Source organism: Epinephelus fuscoguttatus, linkage group LG8 (genome assembly GCF_011397635.1).
Source record: "Epinephelus fuscoguttatus linkage group LG8, E.fuscoguttatus.final_Chr_v1".
Classification (NCBI taxonomy): domain Eukaryota; kingdom Metazoa; phylum Chordata; class Actinopteri; order Perciformes; family Serranidae; genus Epinephelus; species Epinephelus fuscoguttatus.
The window spans coordinates 2,478,688-2,502,152 of NC_064759.1; the positions used below are offsets into that span (position 1 = coordinate 2,478,688).

Below are 23,465 nucleotides of genomic sequence, written 5' to 3' on the forward strand. Positions count from 1 at the left end.
ACAGGCAGCTCACTGCAGGGCTGGAATGTAACTAAGCACATTTACTCGAGTTCTGCACTTAAGTACTGAGGTACTTGAGCACTGGCACACATTCGAGCAGTAACTCAAACTCCATTCAAATGAGCACAGGAGTCAGGACACAGCGCCCGAGCTCCTGATGCTTTACAGGCGTCACCCTCATATATATATGAATATGAGTGAAACTGGAGAACGTAAACAAAAAAAATACGGGGCAGTCTCTAGCTCAGCGAGTAGATGTCAGCCCCATGTTAATTCCTTTGCAGCAGTCCAGGTTAGATTCCCACCTGTAGCTCTTTTCTGCGTGTCATCCCCAAAATTATAGCTGCTGCACAGCATTGGGTTGAGGCCGGGTACTTTGAGGAGCAAGAAGAAGAGGAGGTCTGGCCTGATCTAGCTTAAAGAAACTGCAATATATTTCTAAGACACACAACAGTAAAACGACCAGGCCATGGGAACTGCAAAGAATCGATAAGTTATACGTATGGAAATGTGTTAAAAAAAGGGAGAGAGAAGAAGACAGGGAGTTTAAGGAAGAAGAAGAGGAAGACAAATGTTCCATCAGTAGAACCTTCTGGACCAGTAATATTAAACCTGAAAATATGTCTCTGACCCACACAGCACAAGAAGACATCAAGATACTACGAAGGACTTGAACTGACAACCTCTGACTCCAAAGGCTAACTGTGATCCAGTAGAGCTTCCTGTGCTGGGATACCAAACTGTGTGTAAAGCCTGATAGCTAAGCTACCGATAGAGAAGTGGTCAGAAAGGGAGGAGGAAGAATGAAAAGAAAAGAAGAAGCAGCCAAATCAATGAAGATCCTTCAGCAGAACTTTCCAGGCCAAAAACATCATTATACCTTGAAATAAATCATGTGTTTCTATCCCGCACAGCACCACTCCAACCCAGTCTCACTACAAAGTCGCCAATATCTGGCGCCTGGTCAGGGACTTTCAGCGTCAGACCCGACGAAATAAGCTGTCCTTTCCAACCTGATCTCAGCAGCCTGCGGTGTTATTGTTTCACAAAGTTTTGAACTTTAATCAGTCGCTGTAGCGCCACCATCAGGACTACTGGCCCCCAATTTCCATTGAAGAACTTTAGCATGGGACTGGACCTGTGTGCCAAGTTTGCTTTATTTTCATGCTCGGGGAAGTTAACGTTCCTCGGAAGGAGAAGGAGAATATTGGCAAATACGAGAGGGACTGTCAGCAGAGCCGCCCGGCTCCTAAATATCATCAGCAAAATGCATAATGACATCATATGCTGCAGTATGAACGCCACAGCTGCTCTGTATCTGTAGCGTAATGCTTCACATGTACAGTACAGCAGCTACTGGATACACTGATGCTAGAGCAGAAAAAAACAGAAACTGTTAACAAACTTAAAGTCTTCTCTAACGTCTCTAAAGTCTGACATCAAATGTTTATCGTCAAAAAGGACAATTAACATCAACATACATGTATCGACATATTGTGGATACCTCTAACAGGCTGTGTTATGATTCAGGGACAGTATTCATGGCGTGTGGTTGAACTAATAATTTGCTAATGTACAGAAGCTTTATGAAATAAACTTAAAAAAAAAAAAACTTGTTCTATGATAAACTAATACTTACAGACGCTGCTTTCAGAGGCAAAAACTGGGATTGCAGGAGATGGTTATTGAGACCATTCAGCAGAAATGTAGCTGCACACTGAAACTAAAATGGCCGACTTCCTGTTCTGGGTCAGAGTGCATGTCAAACTAAAAAAACAAACCCTGACCCTGGAGGCCGAACAATCCGACAGCTTTACTTATTTTACTAATTCAGATTTTTACGCACAAAACACATGAAAAACGTCGACATACGTTTTTGCAAACTACGAGTAAGTTACATTTGCATGTTATCATGTTGCGTTACATTGAATCTTTAAGTGTTAGCAGAGCTGTGATTTATGTGTGGTTAGATTTAGGCACAAAAACCTCTATAGGGATAAAGAAAAGAACATGTTTAGCTTATAAGATGCAGCTTTGGGAGCACGATCCCTGTCAGAAACACAGCAATGTCTCTGTGAAAAACTGTCATGTAACAGTTGGTGAAGGACCCAGATGCAGAGCAGCAGGCAGGTTGAAGGTTTAACCAAAAGGAGAGCTTTAATGCTGATAAAAAACATCCAGACAGGCAGGTAATTAAAGGTCTGAGAGAAAAGAAGAACCAAAACTAAACTGAAAAACAACCAGGATAACACGAGGAACACAGGGATGAACTCAGGGAAGAATTCCAAAACAAAACACACAAGACCAGCGGCAGGAAACAGAGTAGGAAATGACACGATGAACACAGATGAAGAAACACACAGGTATATACACAGGAGACTAATCACAAGAACGACACACAGCTGGAGGAGGACGATGAGGATTGGCTGACAACAAGGGTGTGGAGGGGACACTAGGGTGGAGCAACAACAGGTGTGAAGGGACGACTCTGGGAACAGGGAAGGACTAACGAGACAGGTGTGACAGAAAACAGGCGGGAAAACACATGAAGACAGGAAGTAAAACCAGACATGACACACGAGGAGAGAATCTACAAAATGAAACAGGAAACAGATTAAACATGAATGACACCCACATTTGGTGCTTAATAAGCTGCTGGAAACACCGCGATGAGTCGCTAAGTCACAGCCCGTTGTGTTGTTTGTTGGTCTGAGATGCCTCGCCGGGGTGACACGCCGTCCACCATCTCCTCCGCCTGCTGATGACAAAGTCAGCTCATAAGAAATGTTGATATGATACGTATGAAACATACAAACGTATCTGTGGCTGAAGAAACGCACAATGCCAATATTTTCTTCTGGTGACTGGGCTGATCTTTTAAGGTTTTTTTCTGGTACTAAACAGGAAGTACATGAGTGTGTCATGTTGAGAAAATGCCAGATTTCAGTCCTGCTCAGCAGCGTAAAGAGGATGTTGGTGTGTGGTATTGATGACAGTCTGCAGGTCTGTCAGCAGCTTCAGTTTCTTCAGTCAAACAGTTTGTTTTTATGTGTTAAACGAGCTGTTTCCTCCTGAGTCCTGTTGCTGTCGCTCTGTTGTTGTTATTGTTGGTAAAGTGAAGCAGAGACAGCAGGAAGCTGCTCGTCGCCGTCGCCTCTCCCTTCAGACTCGTTAAAAAGTGAAGTTCACACTGAGGTGGACTCTGAGAGCCTGAGAGCTGCAGGTTTCTCTGCACAGCACACAATGAGCTGCTGAGTCTGAGCTGCTCTGCTGATGATCAGGTGAAACATAAAGGATCCTCCGGAGGAAATAATGATACACCTGCTGAAGGCTGGGAGTCACACAGAGGCACAGAGAGAGATAAACACACAGGACGGAGACTACAGGGATCACTCAACATGTTTGTACCTCATCAGCTCTCAGTTTAAAGTCTGGACCTGAAGATACAGAAACATCTGCTGCTGCGTCTCTGTGGTTTTCAAATCATGTCAAAACCCTGATTTATACTTCATTTATGTCTGGACACTTGCCTCTGTCATTTTTTATTTCTCATTCCTTAAATGTTGGCAAAGTTCAACATTCAGCTCACAAATTAAAAATGTGTGATTAAACGAAAACACACTCCCCAGCCATCTTCCTCCAAAGCCTTTGATACATGACTGTAGAGACGTGTTTCCCTTTGTGTGTTTCGCACTGGCTAGCTCATCACCACTCCACACTGCGTATCAGGACGGCGTCATTGTTAAAATTAAGCCCAGCGTCCACTGTCTGTTTCCACTGTCTTATTTCTGCAGAAAGACTTGGTCATTAACATCTGAACACATTTCCCTGATCAGTATTCACAGACATGGCAGGAACTTAAGGTGTAATATATTCCTTTATGTAAACTTGGTCTCAACACTTTGATGAAACTTTAAATGAAGCTCGAGTCACTCTGCAGGGAGAGGTTCAGGACTTGGGTTTAAATTTAGATTTTCAAAAACACCGTCAATGTACAAAGTTCACCTGGAATGATTCAGAAAAATCTTCATGCATTAATAATGATGTGTTCAAAACTCCTGTTGTCGGGTCAGTTATGGATCTCAGTATATGATATATATATAAACTAAAAGGCTCACAGGCAGCAGATAAAACCCGCCGCAGGATTCCTGCTTTCAGCTGCCAGACTTCTTCTTGTGCTTCCTCTCTGAGCCGACACACTCCAACAGACGTCTTCACACAAACACAGAAAGTCTAACAACCGAGTGAATATCGAGGAAGACGTCCAGCAGGGTCAGCGGGAGGATTAGCAGGACGTCAGGTCTCCATGTTGGACGTCTTTTCAGCCGATTCAGACAAACTTTAGCAATCCAATTAAAAGCACTTTAATGAAACGCTGTGGAGGAGCTCCAGCCTGAACGCCATCTGTCTGTTAACAGCAGTGACGGAGGAAGTATTCATTCCTGTTACTGCAGTAAAAGTACGAATACCACACTTTGAAAATACAACACTACAGTAAAAATCCTGCGTTCAAAACCTCAGTAAAGCTTTGTATGTTGCAGTGAACTGTTGGATTTTCTCCAGCATCCTCCCACAGCCCAAAGACATGCAGGCTGGATTAACTGGTGGCTCTAAATTGCCTGTAGGAGACGTGCAATACTTCACAACTGTGCAATGATTCATCAGTTACTCTGCTTTATACTTATTTATTGTGTCTGCTTGTCTGTTACTTTCTGTATGTTTCCACTGGAGATACTTAATCTTGTTGTGCTGCTGTGTGACGACAGTAAAGGCATCGATTCATTGACTGAATGTGAGTGAATGGTTGTCTGTCAGTGTGAACTCAAATCTGAATCCTTCATCGTCTTGTGTCGTCCTGTGTCTCCTGCAGGTGGACCGGACGGAGGTGATTCGCAGCTGTGTGAACCCCACCTACTCCAAGGTCTTCACATTGGACTTTTATTTTGAAGAGGTGCAGCGTCTGCGTCTCGAGCTCTACGACATCAACAGCAGCCACAACGGCCTGAAGGAGGCCGACTTCCTGGGCTCAGTGGAGTGCACGCTGGGACAGGTGAGTCACCTGGACGCAGGTTCTTTTTTGCTGAGGATGGCAAAGGCATGACCGGCTCCTGTCTTCCTTACTCTGCCTCTGATTGGCTCACCCTCACATCCTTACCCTAATCCTAGCCAATCTCACTGCTCATGCCTAAATCTAACCAAGCCAACCAACCAAGGCAACAATTGTGCGAGCCAATCAGAGGCAGAGTCTTGACTTTGCAATCTGAGGAAACTATATACGGCCACCTAGACACACCTTTACTAACCTCAGCACCTGTTGAAGGCCGACACGTTCTCGTGTCAAATACGGCAGCTTGGTCAGCGGCCCCATGCTTCAAACTATGATGCTCAAGGTGTCTCTGGCATCAGTTTTGGACGCTCAGGTACAGCAGGTTAACTATATAAGTTATAAAAAAAATAAAAATAACAGGACATGAACAGCGGTGTCCTGGGGGAAAGTCCTGTGTTTGTTTGACCCGTCCACTGCCCCTCTTTTCTGCCCTACGCCGACTATCTTGCTCTTTACATCAGTTAGCTGAAAGCCTGGTGCGTCTCATACAGACTCTAAAGTGTGCTTTGTGCACATAGACGGATTGAGACAATGGGCCCCCGAGCACAGATATGCCAAGGGCCCCACCACCTCTTCTGCATGGGCAAAAGACACACAGACTTTGCTGTGGTTGTTGTGTGTCTCTGTGGTCATTTTGTACCTCCTGGTGATTGCTGTTGTTACTGATGATAGTCAAGGACTGAAAAGTTTGCTGCTGTTTTTACTCACTCTTTATTATTTTTTGCACTTTTAGCACCGATGTGTTAAAGCCTCTGGAAACCCAAATCCACAATAGCCTTCTAACTATGTAATTTAGGGTCTTATGTACATAATATTAAACATGTAAAACAATTAGAAATCAGTTTCCATCCAAATTCGAAATATCTGTCCTTTAAGTTTTTGTACGTTTTTGAAATTGGGTTTGATTTGGCCGTGGTTATCTCTGAGATTTATTACGCAATAAATTCCAAACCAATCATAAATCATCCGTCAGTTGTCTCATCCCGCCCCCCAGTGGCAGCGCAACAAAACCTTTCTGCCCCAGCTAAATCTGCCTCTTTGAGTCTAAGCCAACAAACAGCTTTCTAGTCTGATGTAAACTGGCTGAACCGCTCGGCTGCGACCCAGCGGAGGCTCTGCCTCTGGCGGGCTCCCAGCAGCACTCAAATCAGGTTGACTGGCTCCAGAGCCCGGATAATCCGAGCCTTTGCAGTTCGTGGAGCTGCAGGAAGAGGCAGCTTGTGAGCGGCCGGTGTCGGCTCGCAGGGAGGGGACCTAATGTGCACCCTTCCTCACCCCAACCCCAAGCAGTTAGCTTTGCTACGCATAAACATATCCCCCATCGCGGAGGTGATGCTGCGGGAAACAACACAATTTTAGCCGGAGGGGAACATTATTCGAGGCGGGCAAATACTTCTACACAACGCCAGAAAGACGGCCGGCCGGCACTGGTCTCTCCCACTTTGAGGGTCGGTGTGTGTGTGTCAGAGTAAAGACATATTTAATCTATTAAAACTGGATGTGTTTGAATGAAAAAGGTCATTATCAGAAAAACGGAGCAGATTTATGTTTCCAATGAAAACGTATCTCAGTGAAGAAAAGCAAAGCACTAGCCTCCCGTTGTCATTCATCTCAGCTAACATTGCATGTAAAAGTTATGCTAACTATTCTACGAAGTAACATTAATATGAATCACAAAACATTTTGAAACTTACCATTCAGTGACCACCTGAAAGGAATCATTTTCAGCTTCTGCTTCGTCCTCTGAATCATCAGAGGCCTCAAACATGTACAGCTGGATTAAAAAAACGAGGGAGCTGTCAATCAGAGCGTTATCTGCCACGCGGTTTTCTAATAGTTATGAATGGTTATTTTCACTCAGACTTTTGTGGATGAGACACTCGACTTTGATGTAATATATGATGCATTTTTACTATTTCAAGCTGTGTTTCCAAAGGCTTTAAATAAATAGACCTGTTGACCATTTTGTGGCTTTCTAGCCCAGCTACATTGGTGTGTAGGTATCTCCTCTGCTGCCCTTTTGTTGTTTGTCTATAGTGTGGACGCACCCGAGACAAACTTTTTTGTTGCCCAAAGTAGGCACAGTTTCATAGCAGCCGTAAGAGTTTGCAGTTTGTCTCTTTGCGGTCATTTTGTGGCACTTTTAAGTTGTCTCTTTGTCTCCTTGTGGTTGTTTTGTGCCTTGTCCTGGTTAATATGTGCCAATTTGAGTGACATTTTGCAGCCCAAGGGCCCCTGACACTTTGGGCCTGTGCCCTGTAGGCCCTGAAGGCCCATTCAGTCAGCCTGTTCTCATTCTAAAATCGTCAAAAACTGCCGCTTTGTTAGTGATTTTAATGGTGTTGTAGCATAAACATTTGAGGATCTTTTAATCACAAGAGAAAGCTAAAGAATCGGAGCATCATGGCAATATAGTGTTGACAAACAGACAGTATCAGTTCACAAATAGGTGGCACTCCTACAGGCTTTCCCATACACACACATCCAAGGTGCTTCCCGTCACTTAAGCTGCTGTTTCCTGTTATTTAGGCAACCAGTTCTTTTTGGTCCAACAAACCTCAGACTTTTATGTGTTCACTTTCTGTATGAATGTAGAGCCAAACTGTGATGTTGTTTTCTGAACCTAGCCACGTGCTTGTTGATGTCCCGGCATTGGTTGTGGTGTCCTGGAATCTCAACAGCAGACCCAGGAGGATACCTAGCGTGAAAGGGGTGATATGTGACGACATGGGATGAGAATGCGTTGGTTCAGTAATCCATTGTGCTTGTGTGTCAGAATTTGACGCAGACAGCCACTGACTGAGCAGCTGGGAGTGAAAACAGGCTGTAAAGGCTCCATCATGCATCTTACCATGCAGCTGTCACTCAGAAGTGTAATGATATATAATATATATATATATAATTTTAAGTATAATGTTGATGTTGCTCGTGACAGGAGTTGAATCAACCAATCAGCTCGCTTAATACTCGGGTTTACATGACAAGCTTAGATTCAGGAGGACCCATGAATGTGTAAATGATGGCAGAGAAGGCGTCCCATTCAGTCCTCTAAAAGTTGCTGATAAAGCCTCAGCAGGCTTCTTCTTCACGCTTCTCTTGAGCTGCTTGGCTGACTTCCTGTTGGCTCCCTCACACACGAAGGGGATGAAATCATTAAACCATACAGCTCTGTCAGACTTTCCACATGTAATTGGGCTGAGTGGATCAAATTCTGAAATCAAAGGGTCGTTTCACAGTGTATGTTTGAAATGTTTACATCGTTCTTTGGGGGAACATGATTCAAATCCTCAAGTGGTGTGTTTTCAGCCTCTGTGTCCTCTGAACATTGAAGCTGTGCTGATCACTTTATAAAACATCCATCGGGTTGTAGATTGACGTCCTTCCAGGCAGCTACTGGTTCCACTTCAGTCTAATGGTCAACTGACCCTCTAAAGCAAAAGGATCCCCTCACCCTGTCAACAGACACTAACATGAACATTCAGTTTCGTCAAATCAACACTTTCTAAACAATAACGGCGGCATAACAAAACGATGGCAGTCATTTATCGTCGCTATTGTATGGCGGCTGATCTCGCCCTCTGCTCTGGCGGTAAGAAACACCCACACCTCACTGTCTCCCCTCTTTACTGACATTTTCAGCTGTTTTTCTTCTTTGAGTTAGCCGCTAACTGCTGCTAGCTGCTTTGTAAATCTCCCAGTGGTGGTTTGCAAATATAACCCGTCATTAAAACCTGACACTCGTCCCGTCCTGCCACCTCGAAGGCATGACAATGCTGTCTCCTGACTCTGTGATTGTACCTTTAATGCTGAACAGCAGCATAATGGTGCAACATTTCTGCCTCGAACAGGCGGTGTTAAAGGGACTTTTGTTACTGCTCATGTGCAGTCAGTAAGATAAGAAATGTTTCTGGTGGAACAAATATGTGACAAAGCGATTCAGAGGAAAGTTTGCTGAGCCAGGAGCAGAACCAAAAAGATTTTTAACCTTATAACAAAGTGTAAAGCTTAACAGCGTGAAAGAACAAGATGACAGGGTGGTTATTTCCAAATAATCCCTCTCATGGGATTTTGGATGCAAATTGAAAACTTGAATGGAAACAAAAAGTGTTATAAAACAGTCAAATCCAGATGATCGGACCGCTGCCCTTCTTTGTGAGTTATTAAAAGCAGAACCAGATTTTTAAGAGCCAAAAAGTTTCACCAGACCGTCTTGCTGAGGGGTCACACAAATATGAATTATATACCAAACATACAAAATATGTCTTGTCTTCTATAAAGATTTTATTTAACACTTAACTTAAAAATTCGTAGATATAAGCAAATTATAATAGAACTTCTCCGATATTTAATTAATCCGATATTATAAAACAAATATGTCAGAGAGTGAATCGACTGCAGTAAACAAGTTCAAAAATAGATGAGGCAAAGTGTCACAAAACCGAAGAGTGAGACTGAGATCTGTCAGAGGAAGTGTGTGTGTGTGTGTGTGTGTGTGTGTGTGTTGCAGGTAAACATCAGCTGTCAGTCACCTGAGCTGACAGTGTAAATAGTTGGTGGTCATGAAGCTTCTGTTAATTGACCAAAACTTCACAAAATCGCTTTAAACCAGAAAGAAACTTTTATTTCCGTCTCTTCTTCAGCTCCTTCGAGCTTTTTGTTGGAAACACTGGTGTGTTTTTTCGTCAGACGGCAGCTGAGTGTTTGGAAGAAGATAAAAACAGCATCAGAGGCTCCGTTACAGCCTGAACGCAGCACAACACACAGATTCTAATCTGAAAATATACTCCTGACAATAACAACACAATCAGCTTTCTCTGCTTATGTAGATTATCGCCTTTGTTCTCTGGGAGAACATCAGTGAGGCTGTCAGCACGCCGGCTGCTACTCACAACATTCACAACAGAGACGAAAAAAACAAAGTGACAGAATGAAACTCTGAACATTTATTCTTCCTCTTCCTGCAGCACTCAGAGTGTTTCCACGTCTTCTGGAGTTTCTTGAATTTTTTCCTACAGAGTTTGGTGGACATACAAATAATAGACTCTCAAATGAAAAAAAAAAAAATCACTTAACAATATAGAAAAGTGCACGTATTGAGAAGAGGAAATGTCAGAGCTCATTTGGACTAATTAGTAAACTAATTAAGTATTCATATTGTATTTCTGCACCGTGCAGGTCAAGGACGCAGTGTTGTTGTAGAGAAAAGCAGAATAACAACTACCTCAGAGACCGTCTGCTGTTTCATTATTATCGTCAGTTCCGATGTGCAGCACACTCAAACCAACAATGTGTGAGGTCACCATCAGGCGGCTTGGCAGCAGCTTTTCATCACATCCTCACTGCGACCTCGTCACATGTCCACGTTTGGTCATGGACTTTCCACGTCCACATACGACGTCCAAGGAAATGTACAGTTTGGGTTTAGGCAACAAAAGCACGTGGCTGGGTTTAGGAACAGAGAACAGGGTTTGGTTTTACAGTCTTACAGGAAGTGAACCCCCGAGTGAAAGTCAATGGTTCTTAACTGCCTTAACTTTCATTGTTGTCTCGTTGTTTTCTCCTGACACTGCATTCGGTGCCAGTTTTCCGATGACTTTGGAGTGAGATCAGTTGCTGCAACAAACCCCAGCAGTGTGACGAGGTGCTGAGTGTCTGTTCTGCACTGCAGGTTTGGTGTTTTTTTTTGTGGTCACCAAGAGTTGGACCAAGTTCAAGTTTGGGTAAAACTCTGCTCTTTGCACAGTCACTTCCTACCCAGCAGTCCAATGACAGCAGAGGAGGGGCGGGACAAATAGCCCATCATGTACAAGTGCTGAACTAAACCAAAACAACTACGGAGGAGGAATATGTTAATATACTATATTTTAATCAACATATCCTCATACAACGGTTCATATGATATCCTATGAGTTAGCGCTCCAGCAGTCTCTCTATACAGACTCTACATTCAGTGAATGTAGAGTCTGTAGGCAAACCCCGGAGATCTTGCCTCCAGAAGAAGAACGGAAGAGCCCTCGTTTCCGGTTGTAAGCTGTTTGTAGTCCGCGTGATATTGACCAATCACGTTTGAGCCGGCTGCAGTTGTTGCCAGGTTAAACGGTCCGTGCGGTGAACTAACGAGGCGGAACATAATTGGCGTCACTGCAAACTCTGAATCCATCGCAATGGTTCAGCATATTTACTTATATATAAACAGAAGTCAGAAACAGAAATTCGCCTCCTCCGCCCAAATCAAACCGGAATACCAAAAAATTGTGGGTCTGCCCCCAGAGGCTGTCACCTGAAATGGTTTTCCAACAGTCTTGAAGGAGTTCCCAGAGGTGTTTAGCACTTGTTGGCCCCTTTGCCTTCACTCTGCGGTCCAGCTCACCCCAAACCATCTCCATTGGGTTCAGGTCCGGTGACTGTGGAGGCCAGGTCATCTGCCGCAGCACTCCATCACTCTCCTTCTTGGTCAAATAGCCCTTACACAGCCTGGAGGTGTGTTTGGGGTCATTGTCCTGTTGAAAAATAAATGATCGTCCAACTAAACGCAAACCGGATGGGATGGCATGTCGCTGCAGGATGCTGTGGTAGCCATGCTGGTTCAGTGTGCCTTCAATTTTGAATAAATCCCCAACAGTGTCACCAGCAAAACACCCCCACACCATCACACCTCCTCCTCCATGCTTCACAGTGGGAACCAGGCATGTGGAATCCATCCGTTCACCTTTTCTGCGTCTCACAAAGACACGGCGGTTGGAACCAAAGATCTCAAATTTGGACTCATCAGACCAAAGCACAGATTTCCACTGGTCTAATGTCCATTCCTTGTGTTTCTTGGCCCAAACAAATCTCTTCTGCTTGTTGCCTCTCCTTAGCAGTGGTTTCCTAGCAGCTATTTGACCATGAAGGCCTGATTCGCGCAGTCTCCTCTTAACAGTTGTTCTAGAGATGGGTCTGCTGCTAGAACTCTGTGTGGCATTCATCTGGTCTCTGATCTGAGCTGCTGTTAACTTGCGATTTCTGAGGCTGGTGACTCGGATGAACTTATCCTCAGAAGCAGAGGTGACTCTTGGTCTTCCTTTCCTGGGTCGGTCCTCATGTGTGCCAGTTTCGTTGTAGCGCTTGATGGTATTTGCGACTCCACTTGGGGACACATTTAAAGTTTTTGCAATTTTCCGGTCTGACTAACCTTCATTTCTTAAAGTAATGATGGCCACTGGTTTTTCTTTAGTTAGCTGATTGGTTCTTGCCATAATATGAATTTTAACAGTTGTCCAATAGGGCTGTCGGCTGTGTATTAACCTGACTTCTGCACAACACAACTGATGGTCCCAACCCCATTGATAAAGCAAGAAATTCCACTAATTAACCCTGATAAGGCACACCTGTGAAGTGGAAACCATTTCAGGTGACTACCTCTTGAAGCTCATGGAGAGAATGCCAAGAGTGTGCAAAGCAGTAATCAGAGCAAAGGGGGGCTATTTTGAAGAAACTAGAATATAAAACATGTTTTCAGTTATTTCACCTTTTTTTGTTAAGTACATAACTCCACATGTGTTCATTCATAGTTTTGATGCCTTCAGTGAGAATCTACAATGTAAATAGTCATGAAAATAAAGAAAACGCATTGAATGAGAAGGTGTGTCCAAACTTTTGGCCTGTACTGTACTTAATGTAGATTTATATAGTTAACATAAAGTTACAGAGTAAAGAAAGTTACTGTGGTTAGGGTTTGGAGAAAAACATCTCAGTCACTCCGAAGTCATCAAATCTGGTGCTTGCTCAGTGACACTGTCATCGCTGTCACCTTTCATGTGGACATGATGCGCTGCTGGGCGGCATGGCAGTGTCAGGGAGAAAGGCGGGCGGGACAGCAACAACAGTTAAGACGCGGAAGTCCGAGTAGGGCGGCTGGGTCCAACAACCACTGATTTTCACCTGGGAGGTCACTGTTCACTTCCTGTAAGACTGTAAAGCCAGCCCCTGTTCGTTTTTCCTAACACAACCATGTGTGTGTGTGTTGAAGGAAAAGAAGTGTCTGTTTGTGGTGTTGTACCAACGTAGTGCTTTGATTTTGAAAGAGATTGCGACGAAGCCGCCCCGCACATCGCTAACCTCCAGGAGGAGGGGGATGATGTGATGGAGCGGCTCTTTCACTGACTGTGGGCAGTGCACACACACACACACACACACACACACACACACACACTGTCATTCATTTCCCAGTCCCCGCTCCCTTTCTGTCTTCACTAAGTAATTGAAAATAAAACCTCACTGTTATCCCTCTTCCCTCTGTTTCTGTAGCGCGACCAAGGGTGCACACTCGGTAGTTCTGTATACATTCACACAACCCTTGCATGACTTACCTTATGGAGTATGTTACATATTCATCCAGCTGTTGCTCGCTGTCTGAGTTTGGTTGGCGAAACAGGGGCGTAATGTTTTGCTCTCTTGCTCCTTTCCATGATCATGTGACCTGGATTATTACGTTTCTTGTTCGTTCAGTTTATGTCGTAAATAACTTGCGATGGTTAAAGTGTATGCAAACTGTACATTTCCTGTGGAAACAGAAGTATATTTTGAAAACAGACAATGCATGTAACAGGCTGAAGTTGACACGGCGTCCCAGAACGTCAACAACCAACACACCCAGGGTACCTTGGACGCCATATGTGGACGTGGAAAGTCCATGACCAAACGTGGACATGTGACGAGGTCACAGTGAGGATGTGTTGGAAGGATACACCAGTGTTTCTCAGGAAGTGTGCTTTGAACCTAGTTTTCATTGTGACCAAACAATAGAATTACAACGTCCAGGTCAGTCACGTGATTCAATAGGGCCAAAAAAAGACGTTGTCCAAGAGACTTTGTGAAAGAGACGTCTGCAAATCAGAGGATAAAAACTCATTTCACTACAAGGAGTAGATCCCATGAGCGACTGAATCATTTTATCCCCATTCAAGTTTGCGGACGGCGACACCAGAAGACGCTGGCTCTACCGACGGAAGTCTCTAGCGCGCCTGCTCTATGGGTCGAACTGTGCGGAAGCAGCCCTGATCGTCCGCGAAAGTTTGTAAGCAGCAGATGAATTTTTTTGGCTTCATGCGCCACTGGGGCGGCTGTAGCTCAGCAGGTGGAGCGGGTCGTCTACTAATCGGAAGATCAGCGGAAGTTCAATCCCCGGCTCCTCCAGTCCACAAGTCGTACCCTTCCCAGGTATCCTTGGGCAAGATACTGAACCCTGAACTGCTCCTGATGGCTGTTTCATTGATGTTTGAGAGTGTTAGAGTGGTTACTGAGTATTAGATGACACCATGTGTGGTAGTGCTTTGAGTGGTCAAAGACTACAAACATGCTATTCAAGTGCAGTCCATTTACCACTGAACAAGTTTTATAGGAAAGAATGGGGCCTCGCCTTGAATGCTGGATCCAGTTCTCTGATAAGGACATACCTTAAAATGACTCGGAGTTCACATCGTTCAAACGCTGGTCTCTTTGGGAAAAGTCCTGTTTTTTTGAACCTATACACCACTCCATCCCGCCACTTTGTGGGACGGCTTCCCTCTTTACTGCTGTCAATGCATCCGTCACGTGATTGCAGCCTTCCAAAAATACATGTGTTGGTCATGAATTACTGGCTCGCGATTACGAAGGATATGTACGAATTTTGGTGCCTTACCTTTTGTAGGAAAACAGTTTATTAAAACAGCCACATATTAATCTCATGAGCCCACACAGACAAGTACTTTGTGCTCGGGGCAGATCGTCAGGGATTAAAAATAAAATGTAATTTAAACTGATTAAGCTGTTTTTAATAAAGGAGTGTATGTGTAACTACATGGGATTTATGGTTTTATTATGGTTTAATCAAACTGGGTATCAAGAGTTATGGGATTACACTTGTACTGATTATTAAATTTATAATATGGTGACGTTGTTACTGGTATGAGGACTTCCCCAGTAATGTTTATGAGCTGATGTTTGTGAGAAAATGTTGGATTGTGGCATCGACTTCAAACACAGAATTAATCAATGACATCATCTCATGTCAGACTTCCTGTACGCCAGACAGAATAACAGGATTTAAAACAAAATAAAAACAAGAAACAGCCTTTACAGATAAACAAATGTTCACTGTGTGTTTGGTCTTGTGTTTGGAGGGTTAACAGTCTGATGGACTCTTCTTTCTTTCTGTCTGTCTTTCATTATAAACTTTCTTTCTTTCTTATCTGCTTCTGTGTCTTTCTTTCAGCTTCCTGTGCTGGAAGAGTTTTAACATGCAGAGCAGAAGAAGAGGAGCAGCAGCCTGTGATGAAACAATCTTTCTTTCCCTCCTCCTTCTGTTGTTTCTTTCTGTCTTTCTCTCCTCCTTATTCTTATTTGCCTTCTGCAGGCTTCTTTCCTCCACCATCCTCTCCTTTCTTTCTTTCTTTCTTTCTTTCTTTCTTTCTTTCTTTCTTTCTTTCTTTCTTTCTTTCTTTCTTTCATTCCGTTTTTTAAGTTTCCTTCATTCATTGTTTCTTTCTGTCTTTACCTCCTTATTGCTTATTTGTTTCCTTTCCTCCCTCCTTTCTTTCTTCTTTCTTTCTTTCTTTCTTCTTTCTTTCTTTCTTTCTTCTTTCTTTCTTTCTTTCTTTCTTCTTCTTTTTCTTCCTTTCTTTCTTTCTTTCTTTCTTTCTTTCTTTTTTCTTTCTGTCCTTTCTTTCATTCCCTTTTAACTTTTCTTTCCTTCCTTCATTGTTTCTTCTTTCTTTCTTTCTCCTTATTGCTTATTTGTTTCTTTCTTTCTTTCTCCTCCTCTCTCCTTTCTTTCTTTCTTTCTTTCTTTCTTTCCTTTCTTTCATTCCCTTTTTTAACTTTCCTTCCTTCATTGTTTCTTTCATTCTTTCCCTCCTTATTGCTTATTTGTTTCCTTTCCTCCCTCCTTCTTTCTTTCTTTCTTTCTTTCTTTCTTTCTTTCTTTCTTTCTTTCTTTCTTTCATGCTTCCCTTTGCTTTCTTTTCTCCTTCTTCACTTCTTTCCTCCACCATCCTCTCCTTTCTTTCTTTCTTTCTTTCTTTCTTTCTTTCTTTCTTTCTTTCTTTCTTTCTTTCTTTCTTTCCCTTTTTTAACTTTCCTTCCTTCATTGTTTCTTTCATTCTTTCTCCTTCTTATTTGTTCCTTTCTTTCCTCCTCCTTCTTTCTTTCTTTCTTTCTTTCTTTCTTTCTTTCTTTCTTTCGATTCTGATGATGTGATTTGACACATGAATATAAGACTGCTGTTGTGATGTTTGTGATGACCTGCCAGGCTCTGTGTGTTTCTGTATATAACCTGGACTGTGTGTGTGTGTGTGTGTGTGTGTGTGTGTGTGTGTGCAGATCATCTCTCAGAGGAAAGGTCTCTGCCTGTGACCATCACTTTCTCTGACTCCACCTCACATGATCATGTGACCTCACAGCAAAACAGTAAACAAACACAGCTGACGAGCTGCGATAGCTTCCTCCGTCCAATCAGAGGTCAGCTCTGAAAAGACGGTTTGTTAAGGTCAAAGGTTGAAGTCCATCACCCAACAGAAGTCTTTCTCTCTTTCTTTCTTTCTTTCTTTCTTTTGTCATTTCTGTCCTTTCTTTCATTCCCTTTTTAACTTTTCTTTCCTTCCTTCATTGTTTCTTTCTGTCTTTCTTTCCCTCCTTATTGCTTATTTGTTTCCTTCTTCACTTCTTTCCTCCACCATCCTCTCCTTTCTTTCTTTCTTTCTTTCTTTCTTTCTTTCTTTCTTTCTTTTTTCTTTCCCTTTTTTAACTTTCCTTCCTTCATTGTTTCTTTCATACTTTCCCTCCTTATTGCTTATTTGTTTCCTTTCCTCCCTCCTTCTTTCTTTTTCTTTCTTTCTTTCTTTCTTTCTTTCTTTCTTTCTTTCTTTCATTCCCTTTTTTAACTTTCCTTCCTTCATTGTTTCTTTCATTCTTTCCCTCCTTATTGCTTATTTGTTTCCTTTCCTCCCTCCTTCTTTCTTTTTCTTTCTTTCTTTCTTTCTTTCTTTCTTTCTTTCTTTCTTTCTTTCTTTCTTTCTTTCTTTCTTTCTTTCTTTCTTTCTTTCTTTCTTTCTTTCTTTCTTTCTTTCTTTCTTTCTTTCTTTCTTTCTTTTGTCATTTCTGTCCTTTCTTTCATTCCCTTTTTAACTTTTCTTTCCTTCCTTCATTGTTTCTTTCTGTCTTTCTTTCCCTCCTTATTGCTTATTTGTTTCCTTCTTCACTTCTTTCCTCCACCATCCTCTCCTTTCTTTCTTTCTTTCTTTCTTTCTTTCTTTCTTTCTTTCTTTCTTTCTTTCATTCCCTTTTTTAACTTTCCTTCCTTCATTGTTTCTTTCATTCTTTCCCTCCTTATTGCTTATTTGTTTCCTTTCCTCCCTCCTTCTTTCTTTTTCTTTCTTTCTTTCTTTCTTTCTTTCTTTCTTTCTTTCTTTCTTTCTTTCTTTCTTTCTTTCTTTCTTCCTTCCTTTCTTTCTTTCTTTCTTTCTTTCTTTCTTTCTTCCTTTCTTCCTTTCTTTCTTTCTTTCTTTTGTCATTTCTGTCCTTTCTTTCATTCCCTTTTTAACTTTTCTTTCCTTCCTTCGTTGTTTCTTTCTGTCTTTCTTTCCCTCCTTATTGCTTATTTGTTTCCTTCTTCACTTCATTCCTCCACCATCCTCTCCTTTCTTTCTTTCTTTCTTTCTTTCTTTCTTTCTTTCTTTCTTTCTTTCTTTCTTTCATTCCCTTTTTTAACTTTCCTTCCTTCATTGTTTCTTTCATTCTTTCCCTCCTTATTGCTTATTTGTTTCCTTTCCTCCCTCCTTCTTTCTTTTTCTTTCTTTCTTTCTTTTTTCCTTTTGTCATTTCTGTCCTTTCTTTCATTCCCTTTTTAACTTTTCTTAATCCTTCCTTCATTGTTTCTTTCTTTCGTTCCCTCCTTATTGCTTATTTGTTTCCTTTCCTCCCTCCTTCTTTCTTTCTTTCTTTCTTTTTGCCTTTCTTCCTTTGCCCTTTCTGTCAGTCCTTCTTTCCTTCCTTGCTTCCTTCCTTCCTTAAGGAAGAGGCTGTTCCTTCAACTTTAACCCAGGTGTCAGTGTTGATGGGTGGGAAGCCAGTGAGGGATCAGGTTCTTGTTGCGGTGACATCATCACACAGTCAGAGTCTGTGTTGTTTGCTCTTCCTCTCCGTCCACATGAAGTTTGTTTGTCTTCAGTCTGAGACGTTTTAAACCTCCGTCAGACAGGAAGTGGGATTTTGGGTGGTTGGGAGGTTTTTCCAATCAGCTGAGAGGAGTCGGATCCTCTGAGCCGCACCGACGGGATTTCAGATTTATTTCTGTCACAGATTTTCTTTTTCATTCGTCCACAAATTCACAGCTGGAAAATCCGCCTCTGATGTTTTTCTTCACCTCTGTGAACACATGAAACGCTTCAGGGGGTTTTATTGTGAAAGGGTCTCTGCGCAGGAAGCAGCAAATCACAGATCAAAGCTTTTATTTCTTTTTTTCATCCTTTTCTTTCTCTGAACTTTGTTTTTCTTTTAATTCATTTGACTTTCTTTATCCCACATTTCTTTTTCCCTTCTCTCCTTTCCTTCTCTCATTCTTTCCTTTTGTAGTTTCCTTGCATTCTTCTTTCTCTCTTTCCTTCCTTCCATCCTTTCTCTCTCCATCCTCACTTTCCTCTCTCCTTCCCTTCCTCATTCTTACTTTTTCATTCTTCCCTTCCTTCCTTGCTTTCATATTTAACCCCCTCCCTATTTTCCTCTTTCCTTCCTTCCTACCTTTTTCTTTTGTCCATCCATCCTGCATTTCCTTCCTTTCTATTATTCTTACATCCTTCCTTCCTTTTTTCTCCCTCCTCTCCATCCTCTGCTCTTCTTCCTCTTTTCTTTCTCCACAGTTAATCCTTCCTTTCTTTCCTCTTTCTTCTCTTCCTTACCTTCATCTTTGCTTGCATCCTTGGATGTGTCTCTCTTTTTCTCCTCTTCCTCTTTCTTGGCCTTCGTTCCTCCTTTCTTTCATTCTTCCCCTCCATCGCTCCTTTCTAGTTTCCTCCCTCTTTCTTTTCATCCTCCCTTTCAATTAATCCTTCCATCCTTTCCTAGTTCTTCCCATCCTCACTTTTGATCATCTTTCTTTACTCCTTGTGTCCTTACAGGTATCCCTCGTTTTTTCTTTCTGTTTTCTTTCTTTCTTTCTTTCCTATTCCTCTCTCATCATCCTTCCTTTCCATTCCTTCCCTCCTTCCCTTTCTTCCTTCATTCTTCCTGTCCTTGTCCTTCAGCCTTCCCTCCTTATTGCTCTCCTTCTTTTTATTCTTTCTGGTTTTCTGTTCATCTTTTTATTCATCCCTCCTTTCTTCTTACGCTCATCTTCTTTCTTTCCACTCTTCCTTCATCATTCCCTGCTCCTCACTTGTTGTTCTTAACTCTGTCTCTGTCCTTCATCCTTTATTTCACCCTCTCAGATTTCTCCTCTTTTATTCATATCTTTCCATCTCTCACTGAAGGATGTTGCGTCCTGGGTCACTTCCTTCCTTCCTTCCTTCCTTCCTTCCTTCCTTTGGTCTTGATACAGAAACTGAACTTCAGTCAGTTTCAGAGGTTTGGTTCAGCTGCAGGTTGTTGTTGTTGTTGTTGTTGTTGTTGTTGTTGTTGTTGTTGTTTACAGATAGAAAAAGGTGACAGATTTTTGATCAGACAGAGGAAGAAGTGTTTTTCTTTCATCATTCTGTTTTCCTTCTTTCCTTTCTTTGATTTCTTTCATCTCATTTTGTCTTTCTTCCTTTTTTGTTCATCTCTTTCTCCTTCCTCTCCCTCCTCTCCTCTCTCCTCCTCTTCCTTCCTTCCATCCTACCCATGTTTTCATACTTACTTTTCTTTCTCCTTTTCCCCTCTTTCCTTGTTTCCTTCTTATATCCTTCATTTCCTTCGTCTCGTCTTATTTTTTCTCGTTCTTCCTTCGTTCTCATGTTTTTCTTTCTTTCTTTAAAAGTTCCTCTGCTTTGTTCCTCTTTTCCTTCTTTCTCCTTCCTTTACTTTCTTTCTAACTCTTTTATTTCCTTCCTCCTTTCCTGTCCTTTTCTCCTTTGTTGCCTCTCTCCTTTCTTTTTGTCTGACTTTTTCTGTCTTTCATCATTCCTTTGTTAGTTTGTGACTTCTGACCTCCTCTGTTTGTTTCATCCTTTCAGTTCTTCTCCACATTTCCTGCTTTACTCCTTTTCTCCTGTCCTTCCTTTCATCCATCCTTTCTTTCTTCCTTCCTGTCTATTTCCTCCCCTTTTTAGTCCTGTCGTCTCTCCTCAGCACATTTTCCTCCCCTTCTTTCTTGTCCTTCATCTTCCCCTCTTTCTTTATTGTCTCTGTCCTTCCTCTCCTTCCTTCCCAACTATCTATTTTGTTTGCTTTCTTACTTTTCTCCTACCTTCATTTGTTTCCTCTTTTCCTGTTCTTACATTTCCCTTCTGTCTTTTTCTTTTCTTTTTCCCTCTTTCCTTGTTTCCTTCTTATATCTTTCATTTCCTTTGTCCCTTCCTCATTTTTCCTTCTTTCCTTTGTTTTTCTTCCTTTCTTTAAAAGTTCCTCCGTTTTGTTCCTTGTCCCCTTCTTTCTCCTTCCTTTACTTTCTTACCATCCTTTTTATTTCCTTCCTCTTCCTTCCTCCCTTTCATTCGTCCGTCTTCTTTCCTGTCTTTTCCTTCTTTGTTCCTTCTCTCCTTTCTTTTTGCCCGTCTGTCTTACTTCTTTCCTCCTTTCACTTCTCCATATTCCTTGTTTTTCTCCTTTCTTCTTTCCTTCCTTTCATCATCCTTTCTCTTTTCATTCGATCCTTATTTCCTTCTCCATTCTTCCCTCTCGTCTTCAGTCCCTCCTTCTCTTCTCTCCTCCCTCTGTAACGACTCTTCTTGTCGTCTCTCTCTCTCTCTGTGTTTCCTCCCTCGGGTGGTTTCTGTCTGTTTTACATGATAATAAACACAAACTGAATTTATTTATATTTATTATTTGCCTCAGTAAAGTGAAAACATGTCACATGAAGCCTGCAGGCGTGTCTTTGTGTCTGATCTGTTGTTAATCTGAATATTTTCCTCTTTATGTAAAACATCTATTATCTGTGGAGTCGCTGTCGGAGGGGAATGTGTTGATGCTTCAGGGGAAACACAAGAAGAAGAAGAGAAAGATGTTTCTGTGAATCAAACCTGGAATATTTTCATTACTTTGCTTCACAGACAGAAAACTTTGATCACATTAAATGTTATTTATTAATGCTCATTTTAACACATCGACTGGTCAGTGTTTGTTTTGACAGCTATTATAGATTTAGAGTCTTAAGGTGAAAATGTTTATTAGTTTTAGTCACATTTTAGTCATTTTTGTCCCTCAAAGATTTAGTCGACGAAAATTCAAAATTCTTTTGTTAAAGAAAATTCATGACATTTTAGCGAACAAAAATTTGTGTCATTTTAGTTAACGAGAATTTAAAATGTTTTAGTCAATGGAAATTCAAAACATTTTGTCACCAAAAAATGTTTAATGTTTTAGTTGATGAAAATTAAAAAGAAATTTGTCCATGAAAATTCACGACATTTTAGCGAACAAAAATTTGTGTCATTTTAGTTAATAAAATTTAAAATGTTTTAGTTAACGTAAATTCAAAACATTTTTGTTGAAGAAAATTCAAAATGTTTTTGTTGAAGAAAATTCCTGATGTTTTAACCACCAAAAATTTGTGTCATTTTCGTCAGTGTGAATTCAAAACATTTTAGTCGACAAAAAATCAGAACCTTTTGTCATCTAAAAATTTATAATGTTTAAGTTGACGAAAATTCAAAACGTTTTTGTTGATGAAAATTCATGGCATTTTAGCCAGCAAATATTTGTGACATTTTAGTTGACAAAAATTTTAAACATTTTAGTGGACATGTTTTCTATGTTTTTCTCTTCAAGTAGTCTCTCTATACAGACTCTACATTCAGTGAATGTAGAGTCTGTAGGCAAACCCCGGAGATCTTGCCTCCGGAAGAAGAGCGGAAGAGCCCTGGTTTCCGGTTGTAGGCTGTTTGTAGTCCGCGTGATGTTGACCAATCACGTTTGAGCCGGCTGCAGTTGTTGCCAGGTTAAACGGTCCGTGCGGTGAACTAACGAGGCGGAACATAATTGGGGTCACTGCAAACTCTGAATCCATCGCAATGGTTCAGCATATTTACTTATATATAAACAGAAGTCTGAAACAGAAATTCGCCTCCTCCGCCCAAATCAAACCGGAATGCCAAAAAATAGGGGGTCTGCCCCCAGAGGCTGTATCGCCGTCTGCCAGAAATCAGACGCCGAATACAGCCGATGGGTTCCGAGAATGCTCTTCAGACTCTTCAGACTAATCCATGTGTCAGAAAGTAGAATCAAGGTGACAGGTTGTTTAAACATTTCATTTAGACTACTTTTTTTTCTGCACACTTCCAAGCGGTCACTTCTCCAGCAGTGTCTGACACGTTTGAGGGCTGATTTAATGATGATAATAATACTAATACTACTACTACTACTAATAATAATAATAATAATAATAACAATAATAATAACTGCACTGATGAAACAGAAACGGTTCAGGATCTAAATCTTTCTCATTGTTTTGTGCAGGTTGTGTTTGTTTGTCTCAGTGTAAATATTCAGTGTTTGTTGTTGACTTTAATGTTTGTGCCCTCGCTTCATAATGAGCCTCTTATCAAAGGGAAGTGTGTGTGTGTGTGTGTGTGTGTGTGTGTGTGTGTGTGTGTGTGTGTGTGTGTGTGTGTGTGTGTGTGTGCGTGCGTGTGCGTGTGCGTGTGTGTGCACAGATCACAGCAGAGGAGCTCACCGGGAACGACGACTACATTGAGCTCTCGTTCAGTGCCAGGAAATTGGACGACAAGGTAACTGCTGTGTGTGTGTGTGTGTGTGTGTGTGTGTGTGTGTGTGTTATCTGTAACTTCTTCATCTTGTTTCAGGAAACTGTCGGACAGGTTTTCATTGATACAGAAGCAGTGTGACGTTTCCACTGAGTTAAATATCGAAGGTTCTTTGTGAGTTGAGGCTGAACCTTTTTAAATTAAACTTCACATGGTCATCGAAGTTTTGGGAGAAGCTGACTCAGAACTTTTCATACTTCTCATTTTAGCTGACTGTCAGCTGTGACTTTCCCTTTCCTTAACTTAAGATCACTGAGCTGAGTGAAATCTCAGACAGCAGTAAAAAGCAGCGTTAAAAACTACGGTACTGTTCAATAACCAGTCAACTGAATCAATCAGCCATCAATCATGTGAAAGAGTACAGTAGTTGGAGCTGACACACAGTTTGTATTAATGTCTTCCACTAATTATGAAACAATGACCTGCGTGAATGTGCAGAGTTA

The 23,465-nt window shown here is 41.7% G+C and overlaps 1 protein-coding gene across 1 annotated transcript in view; it reads left to right on the plus strand.

The window, feature by feature from the left end:
- cpne4a (copine IVa) overlaps positions 1-23,465 on the plus strand; it is a 124,405-nt gene that overhangs the window by 45,192 nt on the left and 55,748 nt on the right. Inside the window, exons 3-7 of the mRNA XM_049583417.1 lie at positions 4,871-5,054; positions 9,536-9,552; positions 11,880-11,901; positions 12,946-12,974; positions 22,912-22,986. Of these exons, the coding sequence (XP_049439374.1) occupies positions 4,871-5,054; positions 9,536-9,552; positions 11,880-11,901; positions 12,946-12,974; positions 22,912-22,986 (327 nt within the window). The remainder of the gene's footprint in view (positions 1-4,870; positions 5,055-9,535; positions 9,553-11,879; positions 11,902-12,945; positions 12,975-22,911; positions 22,987-23,465) is intronic.